At 47.2% G+C, this 23,029-nt stretch overlaps 1 protein-coding gene across 2 annotated transcripts in view; it reads right to left on the bottom strand.

Moving 5' to 3' along the window:
* SUSD3 (sushi domain containing 3) overlaps positions 1-8,759 on the bottom strand; it is a 34,040-nt gene extending 25,281 nt beyond the window's left edge. Inside the window, exon 1 of one of the 2 annotated variants that reach the window (XM_030458520.1) lies at positions 8,635-8,759. In XM_030458520.1, coding sequence (XP_030314380.1) covers positions 8,635-8,719 — 85 coding nt within the window. In that variant the 5' untranslated portion in view covers positions 8,720-8,759. Of the gene's footprint in view, positions 1-1,473; positions 1,509-8,634 lie in introns of those variants that run through there. The other variant, XM_030458521.1, reaches the window with a different exon arrangement.
* Between the last annotated feature and the right edge of the window lie 14,270 nt (positions 8,760-23,029).

The raw sequence follows: 23,029 nt of genomic DNA, 5'->3' as shown, positions 1-23,029 counted from the left end.
ATTTTCATTGTTTTTTTTGCCCAGTGCTCATGAATAACCTCTCATTTGTTAAACCTGTGCTATTGACTGTACCATTCCTGCGGGCCATGCAAAGCAATTCATGGGCTCTGTTAACCAAACCTTGTGTGTTCGCCAATGGAAACCATGATGACCAGAAATCTTGGAATTTTTCCTTGTCCACAGTCAAGATAAAAGGTCACCTTGGACCAATGCTCAGTGCATTTTTCATCATAACAATAACTGCAAGAATACAATCACAGTAAACAAAAACATTCAAACAATTATGCTTCAGAAAGCAAATAACTTTGGGAAATTCAGATTTCAGTGTCCAAGTCAATATTTATCACCTCGCTAACCCAGACCCAGTATCAACAGGGAAACAGACAAGTTTTAGAGCAAATCTATTTCAGCAACCTCCCACCAAGCAGGGATGATGCTGGGCATTTCTGAGCTCTGGAGAAGGCTGCAAGCACTCACTTGTTGAACTTGAATTGGAAAACCTGACCCTTCTGTCTGAAAGGGGATACTCTGACAGAGCCCTGGCTCTTGCTTTTGTTCCCTCTAAAACACAGAAAGTAGAAAAACGTCGAAACCACTTTGTCTGGGCAGTTCTAATGCAAACACATCAGCACTCAGGCTATCGATGGGCCCAAGGGAAGGGCTTGCTGCCAGAAAACCTGCAGTTCAGTGGCTTTTCACCTGTAAAATGGGTTTGCACCTCCAAGGATCTCTGCAAAACCCTTTGCCTTTTTCTCTCTAGAGGAGACAATTTATTTTTTTTTTAACACCTGAGTGGATATATTTCATATTTAACTTGAAAGCCAGCTGGTAATAAATACATTTTCTAGATTTCCTCTGTCACCAAAATTAAACATTTCAATAGGTTTTCAATAGGTTAATTTCAATAGGGTAATTGTGCTTTTTTCTGCTTCTTGCAGATGGGGAAATTAAAATAGAAAGCAGCAGCACTGTTGTCCATTAAGCTCTGAATCTGTGGGTTCAATATCTAAATCACTGGTACTTCTGGTGGCCACTTGTGGGCTGAATGGAGAAGCAGGAGATGCTGGGCAGAACTGAGCTAAGGATCTCAGGATTTAAAGGGTGCAGGGTAAAAAATTATTATCTGAACACACTTGATGGAAAAAATGAGTCTGAATATGATGACCTGGCAAGATCAGGTCACTGTGCCTATTCAGTTTGCAAAGGGGTAAAAATCCTTCATTTAAGAACAACCCACTGGAAAAGCTGAAAGAAAACTTCAAGCCCTTTACCCAGGAAAAGCAGGTGGAGGGGGAAAGCAGGGAAAACAGGTTCATAGATGGGTGAAGGGAATGGAACATCTGGCAGGGCAGAGGCTGCTCTTGCTGCCTGCTCAGCTGCCTATGGGGGACCCTCTGCCCTTGGGAGAGGGCAGCATCATCCCTGTGCCTCTGCCACCCACACCCTGGCACCCTTCATCTCCTCACCACTCACCTGAGCACCCTGGGGACATGGAGCTCAGCCTGGCCAGGGGTTGTTGGCCTCTGCAGAGTCGGTGACAGTGACAGCCCTGGGTTATCTGCCTGCAGCAAGCCCTGGGGCTGATCTGTGCACAGCAGCTCTGGTGGGGCAGGGAGCATCACTGATAAGAGCAGATGTCCCCTGGCTATGCAGCCTGGGGGCTGCTGCTCCTACAAGATGTTTGCCAGACTGGGAAGAGCCTCTGTAAAAGCAGAAACTGCTGCCTGTGTGGGGCATGAGGTGAGCACTGCACCCACACTGCCTTGGCCAAAAAATGTTGAAGGAGGAAAAGTCCTGAGCTGGGGAAATGCTGCTTCAGGCACTGGCAAAAAAATGAGTGTGTAACCATCAGGTAGGAAATATTTCTCACCCACCTAAAATTTCACATTGAGGTGAATTTCCCAAAGGCCCCAAACTGTAAGAATTACATTTGCACACACTTGAAAAGAATATAGGAGCTTCTCAACCTTTTTTCTTTGAAACTACTTTCTTGTTTTAAATCAGACTATTTAACACAGGTTTGTTAGTTTTCTAGGAGAATTTCCAACCACCCTGATAAGTAAAAACAACCTTAATGCTAGAGCCCCTGCCTGCATTTGTTCCCCTGGCTGCTCTGTTTGGCTCTCGCACATCCTTTTTCCTTCCCAATAGCAAACTGAAGCTGTTCCTGCACTTGTTTTGCTGTGTTAAGCAGCTAAATGCTCACTGCAGAGCTGTGACCTGGCATTCCCTACTGTCAGCAAGAATTCCTGTGAATAATTGATTTTTTTAGACATCAGCCTGAAAGAGTTAGCAATACCATGCAATTTATTATGGTGATAGAAATCATTCATGAACTAAGAAACTAACAGCCAGATTTAAAAACCTGCTCTGCAGTTTTACAACTTTTTTTTTACTTCTCTACTGTGTTTTCTGAGGTGTTGGTTTTTGGTTTTTTTTTGCTGCTGGGTCCAACTTTCCTGTTGCTGGGCTTCACCCATGGCACAGAGGGGCATGCAGCCAGGACACAGCCTGCAGACCTGCAATGTCTGAAAGTCAGGGAGCATCCTGCCAGAAACCACCCGAGTGCAGCAGGGATTAACAGTGTGAGACAACAAGCACGTTCCTGGCCACAGGAATCAGTGGAAGGTGGCATGAAGATTGATGGAGATGCCAGGATAAGGCCAGAGAACCAGGCCACTGTGTTTACTTTTTCCCATTAAAGAAGCCAATGATTGCAGGAGAGTTAGACACAGAAGGCCAAGGAGCTTCAAGCAGATCCAAGGAGGGCAGCCCCAGGCCCTTCACTTTCTGCTACTTAGCTATGAAACTACAATCTGCATCAGATAATCCAGCTAAATCACTGGCAGCCTTTGGACAGCCCGAATATGGAGCAAGGACAGTCTCTGATTTCAGTACTCATCTATACTTCTATCTTTATTGGCAATAGCAGGCCAGACACCAGAGCTCTCTTGTGCCTGTGCAAACTGCCAGTGGCTTCATGGGGAACCTCTTTTCAGACAAAGTGAAACCTCTGTCTCCAGTCCAGGTGCCTCTTTGGACCCAACCAACTAACAAAGGTCACAGTCTTGGAGATTACTGCAATTGATTAGAAACTCTCCTGGGTATAATTCTGTCCTTTTACATGAAGGTAAAAATTTAAGCTCTCCTGAGCACGAGGAATCAAACAAGCAACAAAACCTGCCCTTTGCACCTCCTCCAGCCACCCCATAGCCAAAACCACCTTCCCAAACACTTTCCCAGCCCATGCATGCACTCAGGTTTTGTCCACCCCCTCTTGCCTTCAGCTTTCTGGCCCCATTTTCACCCCTCCTCAAAAGTATTCTTAATCCAAACCCCCCTGCCTAAGAGACTTGTATATGTTAGCAGAACTTGTGTTTGGCTTTATTTCATCTCAGAATAACTTAATAACTGCTTCCAGTCCTGTTAGAGGAATCTCTGGTGCTAACACAGCCCCAGTTTCAGCTGCCCCAGAGCACTGGGAGCCTGGGGGCTGCAGGTCCAGCATCTCCCCATCCCCACAGCCTCTGCTCTGCTGGCACAGCCTTGTACATCCACCAGGCCCCAGCCCTGTCCCTGAAACCCTCATCAGAGAGAGGAATTGATTTATTTTGGTGAGCAGTTGCTCATCCTGCAACTTCTGCATTTCTCACCGTCATTTTAAAACACGCCACGATGTGGGAGAGGCAGATTTCACACAGGCTGCAGGATCATCTCCCTCAATCTTCTCATCTTTTGATCCACTCAGCTAGCCAAAAATGCTCCTCAGAATAACACACTTGCTTATTTGCATCTGCATTTAATGGCAGTGTGTCAATAAAAATAGCTAAATGAAACCCAGCACCCATCCTTCATGATGGTTTTCCCCCTCCGATTATTGAAGGGAAGACTCAGGAGTGCCAGGCAGGCCAAAAGTCAATGGCAATTGTTACTAAATAACCTAAGTAGTGCTAATTTCAGCACAGTTAAGATTCAGTTCACTGGAAAGTCACAGATATGTGTTGGGAGGCTCCACTTTCCCATGGGAAAGCCCTCCTGGCTCTGCCATGGCAGGAACAGCCAAAATAGCAGCAGCTTGGCCCTTCCAAATGGACATCTCTGCTCACAACTAACCCAGAAAGTGCTGGAATATCTGCTGCCATTTGGATGGATTGGTTTCCACTTTTTGAGGCTGACTTATGCTTTTTGAAATATCAGTGTTTTGAGTCCAGAACTCACTTCATTCCTTAGCTGAAATTCAGGAGTCTAGACATAATTCATCTCTGTAACTTGGGGGATTTTAGAGTAGCTCTGACAAGGTATTGGAGAATACCACAGGTAACAACCTTGCATGGTAGAGGCCTGTGCCAGAAGGGCTAATCACTCTTTTCTTTCTCTATTTTGTGTTGTTCCAGACTTTTTATGACAAGCACAAAAACCATTCTTCCAAAGCAGCAGCAGTGCCTGGTGCAAACGCCCAACCACTAACATCTTGCAGTACAGAAAATTAAACAACTTTGCTGAAATTCTGCAGCTGTCACTTATTTTACCTTATTTAATAAAAGGCTTCACTTTGATCTCATGGGAGAAAAAGGAAGGAGAAATAATGCTGGAGAAATTACAATCCCATATATCCCAAGGTGTGTCACAGTCTGCCCTGTAGAAAGGGAAATCAGGGATCAATGTTTTCTTCCCCAGCCTAAAAACTGAGCCATATCTCAGGATCACAGGAACTAGGCAAGAAACAGCCTTGCAGCCTTTCTGCAGAGAAGTAGTGCTCTTGGCTTTGAAGAAAAACTTTGCTTCTGCTTTCCTGGAAGAGCAGCTGATTTCACAGTTTCTGTTCTGGCAAGGAAACTCACTTCAGAGAAAACAAGCTGCTCAGAACAAACACCACCTTGAATCATGCCAAAGATACATCCAGCCTGGTACCTACATCCCATTGTGGCCTCCAGCAGCCACACAGGGTATAACTGAGGGTATATGGTGATACCTCTTCATCCTCCAGCAAACTGCAGCTTGTGTCTCTTCCCTTGAATGGTGGCTGCTAGATAATTTTTTCCATGCCTTGGCCTGGAGCATCCTCAGCACATTCCACCTCACCTTAGGCAGCCTCTCTTCTTCCCTGGTTTGGAAAGGCAGAGGGATGAAGCATTGGCACAGCTACAGGCAACAACCCAGCAGCAAAAAAACTCTACTAATTTATAACCTGGCATGATGATTGTTTCTGTCATGCTCTGTATCTCTTTCCTACATTCCCTTTGTCTGTGGCTGCACTTTTGTGTGTGTAAATGCATCTTGATGATGACAGAAGTATGTGCTGCCCAGGCTGGAAGAAGCTACAGAATTGCACTGAGGAATGAGGGAGGAATTACAGCAAAACCCAAGGGACTGCCCTGGAAAAAAAGAGGCGGCCAGAGACAGCAGCTTCAGCAACACGACTACTAAAAATATTGGTACACCCCCATCACTCCTTCCTCTTTTTCCTGTTTCACCTGAAGAGCCACAGCCTAATTTGAGCAGCTCCAGAGGCAACAGCAACTCAGTGGCAGTGCAGTGACTGGGCTGATGGCAGCACCCACTTCACAGCAAGTCCTGCAGAGCAGGTAAGTGCTCAGGTCACCACTGACATGAGCATTTCTGCATTTCAGAGGCTTTTCCAGATAATATAATGAGCCTGGCAAGACATGGTCAATGAGGATCTGTCCAAAGTAAACTACAACAGAGGGGCAATAATACCCTAGTGCTGCTGTGACAGCAAAACAGCCCCAGTGCCAGGAGTAACACACAAAAGCATCTGTATCACCTGATGTAAGAGGCTGACATGAAGAAGGCTTCTCAGAGATGTGCTCCTTTCCCCAGGGACAAGCCAGGCTCCCACTTCTGCAAATGCCCAGCTGCACTTCCTCAAGCACAGAGTGGTCTCATGGCCCTTGCTCAATGTGAGGCTCTCAGAGGGACAGAGCAGGGACTGCAGCAGAGGGTGTTAAAGAGTTCCCCAGCTGTGTTCCAAAAAGCTGTAAGACCCACTGAGTGCTGTGCCTTCCTTTAAGTTCTCTCATTTACGTGTTAATTCAGATGGAAATCTTGCCAGGGTTTGTTTGTGTCCTCTGCTACAGGACCATGTGAGTTAGTTTGTCCATGCACATTTTTATTGTCACCCTATTACTCATAACCTGAAATTTGACAAGGGTGGCACTCGATCAAAGCATCCTGAAAAATGATCACCAATAATAACAGGATACAATGAAAGATATTGTGTAACAGTTGTCACCAGCTTTCTCTAGAGGTCACTTCTCCAGAAAATACTGCTGCATAAATAACACGGTCACGTTTACATTAAGCATCCTGAACAAGGGTTTAATTATAATCATAGAACAAGTAGCCATAATTTTAGCTATCTAAACCACTCAGTTTTAAGAGCAGCACATTCACCTAACTCAATATATTTGTAGTGACAAATGGATATTCAATAAAGGTGAAATCTACACAGATGATGATGGCCAAGACAAACTTACACACATTAGCATGGCAATGAGATGAGACAGATGAGGGAGTGTGACCCCCAGTGAAGGTCTGCGGGTCATTTCTGAAGGTCACCTGGGCCATTTCTGCTGGCCCTACAAAAGATGCAGCAGTTCCCTGCAGGCACAGCCATGCCCTCATCCTCTGTACTCCCTTTTTGGTCCCATTTAGCACCTTACTGGGAACTCCTGCTCCACAGTTTCAGTGCACTTGGTTTGGAAACAATAGTGTTTGTTGTTTTGGTTGGAGACATGGCTGAGAGAAGGCAGGTTTGTTAATATCTGAGGGATTAACTGAGGGTGGATTTCTAGTCTGAATGCCAATTTTTTTGTTGTTGTTGTTGGATCCTGCATTTCTGCAAGTTTTGCCACAGATCTACATGGGGCAGCATTAACCTCTGCAGGAATAGAAAGGCTGAGTACAACAGGGGCCATGCCACTTCCAAACTTCACCTATTGGTCAATAGAACCAATAAAAGCAGACAAATATATATGATTTTACAAAATAAAAAAGTTGGTAATTTACATTATTAGTATCATGGCAACCTTTGTGTTTAAGTTGTTAATTCTCTCAGTAGCTTTCCCAGAACTTGCTTCACATTTTAAAACAATCTGCTCTATAGATTCCAATTAAATGCACAGTTAAGCACATTCAGTGGATGCAATTGAGGGCTTTGCTACACCAAACCCTTTTGCTCGTTTCTATCAGCACAACAGGAGCAGGTCACTGACATTCGGACCGCAGGAGCAAACTGCTTCCCCGGGACTCCTGGGGATAGGTGGGGACAGCCAGAACCTCCCTGAATTTCAGGGGCTCTCAGCCCTGCAGGCACCGAAGCCCGGGAACCCTGTGGTCTGCAGCACGGCACCGGGCAGAGCTCTGACCCAGCGGGGACCCTTCCCGGAACCCTTCCCCTTCCCTTCGCCGCCGCCCTCCCATCCCGAGCCACGGCTCGCATCCCTCCGGGGCCAGGCCCTCTGCCCGCTCCATCATCACTAGGTGAACCGAACCCATTGGCCTCGGAGGAGGTGTGGAAAGGATGTCACGATCCCCGCGATTAAATTGAGTAACAAAACCGAGGGGGAAGAGAGAAAAAGCAGCAAATAAGTTTTGACTGGCTTCTCATTCCACTCCTCAGCCCCTTAACCCTGGTCCACTAAAACACCGTAACTTCATTTTCTGCCCAGACATTTTACATTTCTCCAGAGACTGCTTGGCTCTCAGCACCAGCAGCTCTCAGCAGGCTGCAGCCACCTCGATGCCGAGCCCCTTCACCCCGGGATGTGGATTCGGTCCCCCGTCAGCCCAGCCCCGGGCAGCACCCGCCTTCCTCAGCCGAGCCGACTCCAAACTCCCGGGAACCAACGCCAGGGCTTCCCATTTAGGACCAATTAAGCCACGGCTGAGGCCCAGGCCGCCAGCTGCCGCCTGGACCCCACCCGGGACCCTCACCCCGGGGTTCCCACAACCCCCTCCGGAGGCGTCCGGAGTGAGCCGGGGCGGCTCGGGGACATGGGGTTGCAGCGGCTGCTGTAGTGTCCCTGCTCGGACACCCATCCCTGCGGGTGCCCGGGGAAGCGCCTACCCCGCACCACCCAGGCTGGCACTGCAGGAGCCGTCGTTCCCCACAACGCCCGGAACGCAGCCCCGGCACAGCCGTCCTGAGGGGCGCCGGGACCCCGCCAAGGCCCGGCCCGTGCCGGGGGAGGCTCCGAGACTCTCGCCCCGAGGCTTTGCGTCCCCGAAAACTTCATGGGGTGGGGAAGGCTCTCTCCTCCTGACCCCCTCCTCCCGGCCCTCCGCGGCTGCAGGGAGCAGGCGCACAGAGGGTGATGGGGAGGGTGCCTACCCGGGACAGTGCCCACCCTGGGGTCCGGAGCTAAAGGGGGGCAGAGTAATGCACCCCTGGACGGCGGGTCCCGCGCCCCTTCCCGGGAATACACATCCCTGTGCACGAAGTCCCGCATCTTGGTATCCCGCGGTATCTCGCATTACCTACGCGGAGGGGTCCCGCATCCTGCCCGGCATCTGGCATGCCCCTGCTGGCATCTCCCCCTCCCGGTGCGGCGCAGGAGGGAACTTGTCCGCCAAACGACGCGGGACCGTGCGGGGCCAGGGCCGCGCTCCTACCTGTGTATCCGCGGGGGCTGCCGCTGTCCCGCCCGGGCGCGGCGGTGCGCGGCACGTCCAGCCCCGGCGCTGTGGCTGCCGGCATGGCTCCGCCACCCGAGCCCGGCCCCGCCGCCCGGGCAGGTGCAGCCGCGCCGCCTCCGCCCGCCCTCCGCCGGGCTGGGCCAGGGGGACCGGGAGGGGCAGGGGGCAGGCGGGCTGGGCCTGGCGGGGGGGAGGACGGCCCTCAATCCATCGGGAACCCCGCCAGCCCCGCGGCCCCTCCGCCGGCACCCGCGGAGCGGGGGGGACGGGAGGAGGAGGGACATGTGCGGCGGCCGCTGCTCGGGGCTGGCGGGAGCTGAGCGCCGCCGGAGAGGCTCCCTGGCCCGCTGCGGCACCGGGATGCCAGACCCCCGGACCGGGGGCTGCCCCCAGCGGCACCGCAGGGTCGGCCCGTCCCCTCCCGGCCGCACAATCCCCGCAGCGACCTGGTGGGGATGAGCATCACCCCGCGGCACCGGGCAGGGGCTGCCTGCTGCCCCACTGCTGCCTGCCCCCGCTTCCTGCCCCAACTTCCTGCTCTGCCGGATACCCCCACACTGCCTGCACCACACTGCCTGTCCTGCCTACCCCCACTGCCTGCCCCCCCTGCCTATCCTGCTTGCACCCCACTGCCTGCACCCCTTGCCAGTCCCACCTGCACCCCACTGCCTGCCCTACATACCCCCACTGCCTGTCCACACTATCTGCCCTGCCTGCCCTCGTCCCTCAGGATGGTCAGGCTGCTGCTCACAGCCCAGAGATCCTCATGTGGTAGGTGCTGGCCCAGACCTGCTGCCCAAACTGCTCGCAGTGCCATTCCACGCCAGAAGCTGCATCTCTCACCTACGTGCAGCTTATGATCTTCAAAGTTGTCTTTACTTCCACTGGGGTCTGAAAAACTAAACCCACCGAGTAGTGCCAAGAGCTGTCTCCTACCTGGGTGCGGGACTGTACGCACCAACATCCACAGGCTGCTCTGTGAAACACAAGCTCCTCCACTTCATGTGCAAGATTGTGCCATGTCCTACCACCCCTGCAGCACTGCAAGTGAGTCTGGGTCTCAGCAGCATTCAGGGAGACCACTGGTTTGCTGGCACTGGCAGCAGATTCAGAAAGTGCTCGAGGTGTTTGCACTGAGTGTCCAGGAAAAGCAAGAGGAACAGCAGGCTCTTCAGAAGGAGCTCTGCTTGTTGGTGCTGAGCAGATGGGCTGGGGACCACATTAGGCACCATGGCTATTAACACTCACTGCACTTGCTTTACCCTCTCATTATTTTTTTTTCACATGGAGTTGGATGAAAAAATTATGCAGGAGCAGATTGGAGAGATGAAATTCCAAGATGCATCAAACCCAAAGAGGCTGAGAAAAATCTAAGGCTCTTCCTGCCAGCACCAAATGTAGTGGGATTGTACCCATGGGTAGTGGTGACACAGTTACTCAGTGTTACTGTACATTCTTTCCTGTAAGTTTACTTGGCAGGGAGGCAACAGGAATATTGCAGACATAAAAGACTGCTGCTTCCATCTTTAAAACACTTTCTAAAGTAATACTGTGTCACTTCATAGCAAAAGAACAGCTTTTCAAAAAACTGCTGCAGCTTACAAATTTGGTCTCTATTTTCAGTAATGCCAAATACTCATAAATCTAAGTTAAGTCAACAAGGAATTATAATAGCTCCTGCAATTAAGTCTTTCATGTCTGTGTAGTCAGAGGAATACCAAAGGCAGACAGGCAATTTTTTCCTTAAGCCATTGTGAGTGCAAATGCTCTTATACAATGAAAGTTGAACACAATTGTGCTGCAAGGCAAATCTTTTTTTTTTTTTTTTTTTTTTTTTTTTTTTACAGACATTTAACAGAAGCAAGTTCAGAAGAAGCACCCGGATTGCACTCACTTCATGTCAACATTTAGTTGTTCTTTGTCATGGAATGCATCACTCACAGGCACCCAGCAGCCCAGGCTCTGTACCAGGAGGTAATGGCTTCAGGGCAAGTGGTGCTGGTCTGGACAACCTGTGGGCACCTGGTGGAGGTCTTGCTGATGATTTTAATGAAGGTGGCTGGTTCCATTAACCCAAGGTCTACAATCCTTACTTAAAATTCAGCTATAACACAGGGGAATCTTGCCCACGTCATCAACAATGCTGACATGATTTCATTTTTAAAGCCACCCCTCTCACACAAATACACTTTGGCAAAAGTACCACATCAGTATAGTGGGAAAAAACACAAGGAAAAAAAAAATGTGAGAGAGAAGGAAGAGAAGAGAGAGTACATTTTAGAATCATGAAGGTTTCTGTGCTGCATCCCAGTTTTTCCCTGCTGGATCCCTTGTCAGTGCAGGCTGTGCAGCCCCAGCCAGCCACTTGTTGCCTTTATGCAGGGATTGTTTCAGGGCTGGATTTCACTAAGCTGCCCTAAGTCTAATCCCAGCTATTAGGGCTGGCTGAGGCACGCCAAGGACACAGCCTGCAGGAACACAGCCCCTGCCTGCCTGCCCAGGGACCCCTGCCCAGCTCCCCAGAGCCCCAGCTGGGACACCCTCCTCCCCTTGGGATGCAGGAGATGCTATCTCCAGCCCCTCAGCCCCAGGAAACCAAGCCTGACCCTACCTATGCTGCTCAGGTGCCTGTTGCTTTCTCATAACTCTTGGAGAGCAGGAGAGCAGCTCTCAGCCCCAGGCTTCTCTTGACTCACATAGGACAGGGATAGGTGTTACCATAAGAAGTTCTCCCTGGGGTCAGTGCTTAGACTGCTGAAAGAAGAACTAAACTCTTAGAAGTAGCAGTGAGCCAACCTCTTGTGTTGTAAGAACTGTTCCTGTCCCCTGGGCACTTCTGAATCACTGCCCTGCCCAAGTGAAGTGCTTTCCCTGTCCCGCAGCTTCTCCTCCTCTTCCCATCCTCAGTTTCACCCCTACCTCCCACTGGCTCTGCCACCAAAACCTGATAACCCAACCAAACCAGAGCAAGATAGGAAGGCTCCTATCCTGACCCAAGCTTTGTGAAACTAGGACCTGAAGCCCTGGCCTGTTCTTTCAGCTGTGACAGCCCCTGATGACTTCAGTCAGTTTAAGGTTAAATTAAGGTTAAATTAGCCTGGAGACTGTTTCCAGCTGTGACCAAGGGTTGCTGCATGGAGCAGTTGGTTAAGGAACTTTCAGAGGAGAACTGACCCAAAGCTCATCATCCATCCATCCATCCATCCATCCATCCATCCATCCATCCATCCATCCCAGACTGTTTCCTCCCAGCCTCTCACAGACTGCAACATACCCTGGATCCAATCTCTTCACAAGAACAACAGGAGCCCCAAAATTCACCACTGTCCTGACCTCAGAAAGGGGAACTGAGGTAAAGAACCTTTTTAGGAAAGAGCCTGAGGAAGACCCAAGAGTGTCAAATTCTCCCAGACAGACCTGAGACTGGTGGTCAGGACACCCCTGCTTGGCAGCACAGGCTGGAGAAGGATCAGAAACAAGAAGCTGGCAGGTGAGAACAGCAGAGATAGGGCTGTTGAAAGCAAGCAGGTATTCTTTTGGAAATCTGAAAGTGTGCTCAAATGAGGGAAGTAGAAAATCTGGGAGATTAAATGTGAAAGACACAAGAAGTAGGACAAAAGGTGGAAGAATAATTTGAAAAAAGTATCAAAATGAATCACAGAGTCTTCGGATGTCCTACAGGCAGAAAGTCTGTCTGTCAGGGAACCAGTGGCATCCTTGATCAGGATCTGAAAGAAAAACTCAGGTAATATAAGGTCATAGCAGAAAAGCTAAATTAATTCTTTGCTTACCCTGGAGGAAAGTAGAGAGGAAAGTCAGAGCCCCTCTTTGAGGGTCTGTGTGCTGGTAGAGGATGCTGTAGAACACACAAAGAACAAGTTCCAGTGACATTCAGCAAGAGGGCAGAAGACACTGAAGATGAAATAGCCAAATTAATTTTTAATAATGGTGCATAATCTCTCACTGAAAATCTCCTTAAGTACCCAAGGTCTGAAATAGGAGAAATGTGACACCAGCTTTCCAAAAGGATTTCTTTCTGATGAGTCCTCAGAAATGACTGGTTGGTAAACCTGAACTCAGTACAAGCCAGGATAACAGAAAGTATTACAGCAAACATGATCAGTGACCACATGAATACCTTTACTAAATACATATGAATACATTTAATGTGCTGGGGAAAGATCAACATGGGCTTTATGAATGTAAGTTATATCTCAAAAATCCTCTGGAGATGTTTAAAGGAGTCAACAGTGCAGAAGACAGGGAAAACCTAGTTGCTATTTTCTACCTGAGTTTTCATAACAGGGCTTTCAGCAAAAGTTTCTTGTCAAAGGACACCAAACAGCTATGGCACAGCAGAAAAGGACCTGGCACAAATAAGAAATGTGGGGATAAAAAGCTGCTTTTCCCAGCAGAGGGGAGTGATGATGGGGACAGCTGAGGGCAGGGGAAAGCAGTCTGGTTTTAGATTGAGGAAAACTGCAGACAGGGACTTGGGGAGTGATTTCTGCCAGGGGCAAGCTGCAGAACCATGCCAAATTCCAGTTCAGCTCCTCCACCCACACTCCTGGGCTATCAATGGCACAGAGCTCTGCTGTGTCCTGCAGTGACAGATCATGTCTGAGCTCCTGTACCCACTCACATGCTGAAAAAACCCCAGGGATTTGCTTTTTGTCCAGTGACCTCCCACTTTTCCCCCAGGAGATGTAGGCAGATATTAGGGAGGTGGTGGCTTCAACATGGGGCTATTTTCCTATACTGCTGTTAAGTATAGAGCAGTGCCACAAAATAAACCCCACAGCAACATGCAGTTCTGTTTGTCCCATCAGAGTCTGCAAACGTTAAGATAATTTGAAGAGGGAACATTTTTGTTGCCTCTGTAATGGAAATGAATAAATACCGTGTGACAGGCCAAGTGGCATCAATATACATGCTGTTTTGCCAGTAGCTTGGAAAAACAAACATTCTGAGAACAACCAGTTATGCCTTTAATAGAAGATAACATTTTTCTGTGTACACTTGCACTCAGACTCTCTCCTCCAGCATTGTTTGGAGTTTGTCAGCATGGTTACAGTTATCAGACACAGCCTCACAAATTCATGTTTGATTTGGGATTTGGTGCCTGTGGTAATCTGGAATATATCACATCTTCTTCTCCAGCTTCATTTCTTAGCATTATAATGGAAAGCAAATAATGATAATTCTGTTTCCCTACTGAAATCGTTTGTGCTCATTATAGGAAAAAGGAAACAAAATAAATGTCAAAACCATGCAAATCCCTACATTACAAACCTGCATGGTGCATTGCACCGTGGGCTTTGAGAGCCCTGGGCCCTGCTATAAACATGGAAGAACATTCTGCAAAACAGCCTGAGGTCTGCTGAGCAAACAACCCCCATATAAGCTCAAACACCAGGTTTTGAGCTGCTAGAGATGGTTTTAAGAGGCACAGGATCAGACTAAATACACTAAAGGAATGGGAAATAAATAATACAGAATGACAGGGGGTACTGGGAAAGGAGAGGCAGAAAGCAAGTGGCTCCCTAAAATAAACTAAAAAGAGAAATGTGTGTGTGTGATGCTCCCAGACTTCCAGAGAAGGCAAAGGACAGTCCATGAAGTGTCTGGCAGGAGGCTGCAGGGGGTGAGATGGTGCCTTGCCAAGGACTAAGAAAAGGGTTTACATCTGGGTGGAGCTGGGGGCCATCATCTGGGCAAGAGCCAGACCAAAAGTCAAGGAGCAAAATACTTGGAGAAGAGATGGGAGCCTCCATGCACACACATCTGGCAGAAAGAATCTGAAGAAGAAAAGAATAAATTTCATGTTACCCCACTCACATGCCCTGGGAGACAGACATTTCAAACCAGAAATCTCCTTGCATTCCCACAGGACCTGGAACTCAGCTAAATTCACATCTGGTGTCCTTGATATGAACACTCCAAAACAGGGGACATTCAGATTTGGGGGACTGTTCAGAGTGAGACTTGCTCTAACAAATAAGATTTTTTTAATATATTTTACTATTAGAGTGAAGATCTGAAGGTGAAAACACTTCCAAAGATCAGAAGCCACTTTCAAGAAAAGATGCTGCCAGGTGCTAAGTAGAGGGATTGTTATGGTGGATAAAAATGTGAGCAGGCAGAGGGGCCTTAAGGAGTCACTGAAGAGCTGGAGCTCTTGGGAAGTGGTTCTGCTGTGGAAATCCACAAAAACCCCACTGATCTGAGGCAGGATCAGCTTTCTGCAGAGCCCTGTCTGCTGGCACAAGCAACAAGTTCACCCTGCAAGGGGACACTGGTCCCTCAGAGGGGATGAACCCTTCCCTCCTGCAGACCACCAAGAAGAGGAGAAAGCAGAATGACTGCAGCTCAGTGACACTTTGTACTCACCATGTGGAGCTAAGTTGGGGTTTCTGCATTTTCAGCCCCCATCACCAGGTGCTTCTTCCCCAGAGAGGCAAATTCAGGCTCAGGACTGAGGTAACAGGAGCAGATGTGGAGAGTTTAAGCTGGGGAAGTTATGGGACACAGTCCTTGAGGATGACAAGATACTGAGTCCAATGGCACAGGCAGGACTTCTCTATGTTCATGATATTGTTAGCAGTAGTGAGACAGCCTGTTTAAAGCATATAAAGAAGAGAATGACAGGTTCACAAAAAAACTCAAGGTTCAAGTGATAATTTTTAAATTATCCCCAAGATGATGGGCAGAGTTCATTCCTTGGGTTCCAAATGCAGTTACTTTTGTACATCTTACCCAGCTATGACATTTTCTAAGACTTGGATTCTGAGCAAAGGCATGAAATATAGTCCTGAATGTACTTATTTTGCTTAAACTGAAATAAATGCACACACCTATGTCCTGGTTTCTTTGCTCTTGAAAACAAAACTACCCAGGACTGACACTGTGTACTCCCAGAAGTTCAAATTTAGACCAGCAAGAACAAGCACAGCAGTCATCATCTCTGCAAAGGCTTGTTAAAGGAGTTATTTCCCCCCCAACAGATTTGTTAGCCTGATTTCAAAAACAAGGAAAATAATTATTTAGGATATTTATGTTATTTTAATTTACTCACCACAAACTAACCCCTGGAGTTACAGGCATCCAAAAACACAGTGTGAGCTGCAGCACCCAATCCCACTGACTTCCCTCCCATAATTAATCCTTTTAGTTCATTACATCCCCCCAGTCTCTGTAACTTGAGTCCTGTGGGTCTTATTTTTTCATGAGTGGCAGCAATGAGGCCAACACATTCCCTGACAGGAGCTACAAAGAGGCACATCAGCAACTTCTGAAAATGCAAGCTATACATTTGCTGGTGGCTGGACTAAGTCAAGTGGATCTACTTACTCTCTATTTATAACTCTGTATAAAATACAGTTGTGCTGCTTTATGCAGTTAGATTTATACAGGCAGTTTTCTGTAACAACCATTTGGGAGAGCCTACCCTGTAACAGCATGAACAGGAGGACTACAGCTTAATATTTGGTCTGAAGTGAAAAACTGGACTGTTAATGATGTGCATTGATGCCAGAATTACCTGTATACTGAATTGTATTAACAAGGGCTATTAAGTGAGATGGTGTCCAGTCCATCTATTCAAGTGAGGAAAAAAAAAAAAAAAAAAGGAGCATTTTTTCCGACCCAAGTGTGTGAAGTGCTCAGTTCACAGAAAAATTTTTCCTTCTGCAAATCGTGGCTTTCTTGAGCTTGTTGAGAACAGCTGGGCTTTGGCTACAGCCCTTCAACACCACCTATCTCAAAGGCATGTGTAGAGGCACTGCCAGGGGATGTAACCTGCTTGTCAGAAGAAAACTCAGCTCAATCACTCTATGGGCAGCACCACAGCATCCCCTGTCCATGGACATTTATTTTCTTTTGCCCTCTCATCCCAGTTGTGCCCCAAAAGCCCAACAGGAATGTCCTAATACAGAGCACTACAAAGGGTGGAGCTGCAAGTGATATCACAGGCACAAAGGAAATATTAAAAGGTGAAAAAGGCAAAAAAGGTCTCTGGAGAAACTTGCCCAAAGCCTCCAGTAGATCAGTTCTTGTGCACAGCCCCATGTCAGACACCCACAGGATCTCAGCTGCTTCCAACCTAAACACGGAGAATAGCAGCACAAGAGTGAGCAGAATAAGATAATACATTAAAAAAAAACAAACCACATCATGAAATGAAAACAAGCTTTTTTTGCTGGAGTTTTTTTCCCCACAGAAGGCAGGCAGGACTTCTGTTAAACTGGTTAGGAAGAAGGAAAGGCTCATTCCTGCTGGGCAACTCTGGAGGCTCTGGAATGGTCAAGAAACGAGGCAGCTGTTGTCAAAATGACAGAACTGATGAAAATGAGGAAAAGTTCTATTTCAGACAAGACCAGTAACAAAGAAAATGAGTGTCAATGTGCCAATTAGCACAGTGCTTCCTGGTAATTAACAGGCAAGCCAGATAGAGAGTACACAGATGTGTGAAGTGCTCCAGACCAGAGAGTGGAGGATGCCAACCACCTGGCCACGAAGAGAGGGAAAAAGAAAAATGAAATGGTTAAATATTCACAGTTTGCCATCTCATCTCCTCTGCTGGACTTCAGGTCAGCCACACTCTGCTATAGAGCTCAGTATAGAGGTCAGGTTGGGTAGCAAAGTACACAAACAAATATAAAAATATTTTCCTGCCTATGAAGAGCAGAGGGTTGAGCTGGCTCAGGTGTGCAGAATGCTGCTGTTCCTGCAGGTTGTGATCTTTAATAGAAATTATATCAGTTTACGTTAATTACATATTGGTTTTTCCTTAATGACACATTAAAATGGCAATTTTAATTAAAATGTGCTTTCTCAGTACAGTCAGCTATCTGATTACTAGAACTCAAGTTTCTTGGTTGGCTGTTTCACTTTAGTATTTAATATCCAGCATTAAGGGAAAAAAGCAATACAACTGTGTCACATCTTTGGAGACTGTTCAGAGCTGAGCAGTAAGTGAACATGTCCTAAAATACCATGAACTGGACACATTTCAGGCTACCCAGTCAAAATGATAAACTTTCCATTTAAAAGCCTTGTACAGTTGAAGTCACCCATTCATCCATCTTCCTTCCTTCCTTCCTTCCTTCCTTCCTTCCTTCCTTCCTTCCTTCCTTCCTTCCTTCCTTCCTTCCTTCCTTCTATTCTCTTTTCTCTTTCCTTTCCCTCTTCTCTTCTCTTCTCTTCTCTTCTCTTCTCTTCTCTTCTCTTCTCTTCTCTTCTCTTCTTTCTCTTCTCTTCTCTTCTCTTCTCTTCTCTTCTCTTCTCTTCTCTTCTCTTCTCTTCTCTTCTCTTCTCTTCTCTTCCTCTTGTCTCTCTTGCCTGCCTGCCTGCCTATCTCTCTTTCTCTTTCTTTCTGTCTCTTCTCCAAGGAGACCTTCTTGGAGCCTTCCAGGATCTGAAGGGGCTACAAGAAAGCTGAGGAGGGACTTCTTAGGGTGTCAGGATGTGATAGGAGATGGGGGGATGGATTCAAACTAGAGGAGGGGAGATTTAGATTGGATGTGAGGAAGAAGTTCTTCCCCATGAGGGTGCTGAGACCCTGGCACAGGTTGCCCAGAGAGGTGCTGGAAGCCCCATCCATCCCTGGAAGTTTTTGAGGCCAGGCTGGATGGGGCTCTGAGCAACCTGAGCTGGTGGGAGGTGTCCCTGCCCATGGCAAGGGGGTGGAACTGGGAGAGCTTAAAGGTCCCTTCCAACCCTGAAAATTCTGTGATTCTATGAGTTTTAATTTTTTTTTTAATGTCATTGCTTTCTCTGAAGGAGCTCTTTCAGCTGCAAACTCTTTTCAGCAGTAAACTTGTGAACTGTGGAGCCCTTAAAGGCAGGGTCTGTGCACAGCCAGCCCCAAAACTCCTCTGTTCCTTGATGCTGATGGGTCAGATCAGGCAGCTCTGAAGGGTACAATGCCTACAGACAGCTCAGAGAAAAGGGGCCCTACCCAATGCAAAGCAAAAGTCAGCTAAAAGTCAGTCTTTGTAGCTAATCATAGCTAAAATAAGGTACAGAGAAACATGCAGGAAAATGCATATCTATATCCACTTTTCCCAGGAAAATGCAATATATCCACTTTCTTACACTGCACAGGTGCATCTGTCACCCAAGGATCTCAACATCTGAAACCCTTATAAAAATGACTAATGGATGCAAATGAACTCCAGAAATATTGATGTTTTATTGGCTGGTGAAGCATTTAACCTTCCAGATGATAAAGCTTCCTCCCCATATGCAGAGGGTTGAGTACCGAGTGGTACCGAGCTGGAGATTGACTTTGCAAACATTTCAACCAAACCAGGTTGCTCCAGCCTGCAGCTGCTCTGTCTCCTGACACCAACACTGCCCCTAGGAGTTGATGCACTGGTTTTAACCTCTACGTGCAACACTTGGCATAAAATTTAGTGCAGTAAAAATGCCCAAATTGCAAATCTTAGGTTTCTTCCTATAGACAGAAACAGGGCTCAAAACCATGCTGCTTCTGTAACAGCAACATCAGAGTCCTCACCAGCAAAGCCTCTTCAGACCAGGGTGTTCAATATATATCCTGAGTCTAAGGAGACAGAGTTATTTTGTAGCTTTACCTTTCATATCAGTTTCACTCCTATACACTTGAAAAATTAAAATTCTAAATGGATACCTATTAATTTTATATAAAGGTAGATGCACACACATGGGTACAGCATCAGCACATGCAAACCTCACACTGTGATTCAGTGTCTGAATGGTTGCAGTTTGTGCTTGATCATTTCTAAAATAGCATGGAAGCAAATCCCCTCTCTCTGTGGCATGAATGTTCTGTAAAACACTATTTTATACCTGTAAGAAACAATATACTGGAGAGAACAAAGAGATTAGATCATATTTCATTTTTAAACCCAGTAGAACATAAAATTACTATTTCCCCCAGAAGGGCTCTCTTGATTTAAACTAATCCACTCCAGTAAAGCAAAGGGGAAGTGTGCTAAAGCAAGTCCTGGGGGAGCTTTTTGTACCCAGCAGAGTTTCTCCACAGCCCTGGGAATGGCAGGGTGGCACAGCTGGAAGATGCAAGAACAAACCAGAATATTTAGAGCCATTTTTTTCTTTGCTCACAGGAGGGAAGAGTATTGCAGGTGCTCTGCAGACACCAGTGCAGCTCCACACCTTACTCTGTTCACCTGAAAAATTAAATGAAATGGGATTTACAGTGATACTGCTATAGAGAACTTTTTGCAGAGGATTTGCCTGGGGCACTATTCTGGAATACTGCATTGTGCACAGATAGAGAGTCAGTCCTGCAGGAAACATTCCCTGCCAAGTCCCAAACCCTGTCATTTTTTCTGTCACTGTGGTACTCAGGTACCACAAGAACAAGCTTATCCATTTACTACAGTCACCTCCAGCTTTCATGGTCATGAAATCTCTCCTAGATCTGGTATTTCAGAGTCAAACTTCCACATATTTAGTATTAATAGCACAGCATGCAACAACAGAGAGCTGAGCCCTGCTACACACAGACCCTTCTGCTCTTCACTCCTTATTTAAATCAGTAAGAAGGGAAACTTACTTCCCCAGAGGTTTGTTCTCAGAAGATGACTCTTTTATGTCTGTTCCCAAGGTCATGGGAAAGAGAGCTCACCTTAAAAGATGAGGTCCCAAAATGTAGCTGGTTTCTGGACCTTGCAGCTCCTGATGCTGGCAGAGTGGCTCTGCAGGGGTTCCCCAAACCTCCCAGCAAAATGTTTGCAAGGTCAGGGGATGAACTGCTGTCCAAATTTCTGCAGGAAACTTCACCAGCTTCTTTGTCCCCATGGAGAGATTCAGATATATTATACCAAGGCAACTCACTGGGCTGATTCTGCTCCTCTCACAGTGTGTTACTTGATTTTCTATTTTGTTTTCATGTGCATCTGTGTTCTAAAACCCAGGCAACTTTGCTTGCACAGTGGGTCACGACATTTCCATCCTGACATTTTGGTCACGCTTTGGCAAAACAAGGCATGAAAACCATTTATCCTTATCTCTGGCCCTTTGCTTCAATTCATGCCCACTGCCTGTTGCTATTCCTCTACTGCCCACCACAGAGCCTGGCTCTTCCTCAGTGGTACCAGACAGTGGGTATCAGCTCCTCTCTAAGCAAACCTTTGGCTGCCTCTTCTGGTTTCTGGTTTCTCCTCTGATGGACTTGCTGCAGTTGATCAGCATCTCCCTTGTACTCCCTTCATCCAAATTTGAGGTGCTACAGAAAAATAAGACACGTGTAAGGACACACAGAAGCCAGGAGAAATGTCACCAGTTTAAACCTTAAATATAAGGAATTACAGCTACTAAAAGCCAGCACCATTTAACCAACACCATCTAAGGCCAGAGTGCTCACAACTGATGTAAACAATCTCACTCTTCCTGCACCTCATCTCTGCCTCAGAAGGCTCAGTCTTGTTTCAGTTCTTCTCATGAACCTGAGCACACTGTGGAGGGGCTAATGTGCCCCAGCAGCTCCTTGGGAGAACCAGAAAGTAAAGAAATTGCTGCTGCTGAAGCTCCATGTGCCTCCCTCCCAGGGAGAGGAACAGCCCCAAGACCATCCTGATGCAGACAGCTAATTCCAGCTAGATGGGAGGAAGACACTAATGACAAAGTCTCCCCCCTAAATATGTTATTTGCCCTTATCAGTTGCTTTAGATCCATCTCTGTTCCCTTACTATCAGTTATCTGGAACCCATCTGCAGTTCCAGCTCAGGAATCTCAATTTGCAGTGGATCACTTTGGAGGTGGAGAGGTGTAAATGAGGGCATTTTTCTTAGTCTCTTACAAAATCCCTACCTGTCCCTGCAGTGTCCCTACAGTGATGTGCCATCACTCCAGGAACTGAGAGATCTCACTAACAGTGGATCCATCAGTTAAATTCCACACCACTTTTCCTCAGGAGCCCTGCACAGTCTATCAGGTTTTCTTTATGGCTAAGGAAGCCCTGGCTGCTCTGAGCACTGGGTTACCTTAGAGACAGCAATCCCAATCTATGTTTTTTATGCATTTGTCCAGTGATAGATAGTTTTAGATATGGGTAATCTGGGCAGAAAGTCACAAACCAGCTGAGAAAGCTTCAGTCTCCCCAACCCCCTCAGCTCAAGAGAGATTCTGGCTGCAGGGCTTTCACCAGGTCCCTCTTTGGGAAGTGTCACATCCTAGTGCACCTAGTGGTGTCACATCCTAGTGCATCCTAGTGGTGTCCTCTTGCTCTCCCTGAAGCAGGAAGTCGAGTTCCCATCATTCTTCTAACAATGGGAAAGATGAAGAAGTCCATTTCCAAATCACTACAACAAACCACAGTTGGCTGGCAGGGAGAGGATGAGAACAGAAAAAAAATAAAATAAAATAAGATGTCAGGAACAGGAGGCTGGAGGAGCAATTTGCACTTTGGAAGCAAGGCACGTGCTGTGTGTTTTCCTTGGAAAAATTTTAGGTTTTAGGTATCAGTCTCCTAAGGCAATCAGGAGTGTTCAGGGTTAGGTAACCCCTGCAGAGCCAAACCAAACCTACAGCTGCTTCACATGAAGGGACTGGGAGTGTGAATCCACCCCCCTTTCACACACCAAACACCTCCTTCTCCCTGCTTTGCTTAAACTATAAATATGTGTCCTGTCTCCTCTGATCCACATCCTCTCTTCTCCTTAGGGATGCCTCTGGGTTTCCTCTCTCCCTGGGGACAGAGCTCCCAGGGGCTGGGAGGGGGCAGGTCCCTTGGGACCCCCACCCAAGCCAGGTGGTAAAGCCCCTGGGATGGAGGCTTGGAAACTGGGCACCCTTCCCAGGTCCCAGCTGCTTGGCTTTTAATAGCAGGAGATACAAAGTCCACTCTTCCATCAATAAATGGAATATTACAGCAGAAGTGCTCAGGTGAAGCTTATCTCCTCTGGTGGAGCACATGGAGTGCAATCAGTGCTCTCAGACACAGGTGCAGCCCATGGCAAACACAACTGCTAAGGCAACATCAGAGGAAAGAGATCAGTCAGCTAAGGGTCATCCTGCAGGCATCCTAAGCAAAGCTCCACTTGGGGAGTTTTCTTTTAAAGAGGAGCGTTTTCTTTTAAAGGAGTTTTCTTTTAAGAACCTGGTGGGCCCCACAGAAGCACTCGAGGGTTGGCATTGAAGTTTTATTCTCAACCACAAAACTTAGATTTCTGGTCAAGTGAAGAAATTAGAAATCAAAGAAGTGTGCCATGCTACAGCTGGTAAGCTGTGACAGAGATCTGAGCACATCCTAAGCTCCACTGACATCAGAAATAAGCACAGGATGTTTCCAGGAGTTGGTGATTAGGTAAAAAACAACATTAAGTGGTAAAAAGAGACATCCACTCCTCATTGTTTCCTATTTTGC

The sequence above is a fragment of the Calypte anna genome, chromosome 12, assembly GCF_003957555.1.
Source record: "Calypte anna isolate BGI_N300 chromosome 12, bCalAnn1_v1.p, whole genome shotgun sequence".
NCBI lineage: Eukaryota > Metazoa > Chordata > Aves > Apodiformes > Trochilidae > Calypte > Calypte anna.
Note: the sequence above shows the minus strand (reverse complement) of the source record. Positions and strands in the feature narration are given on the sequence as shown.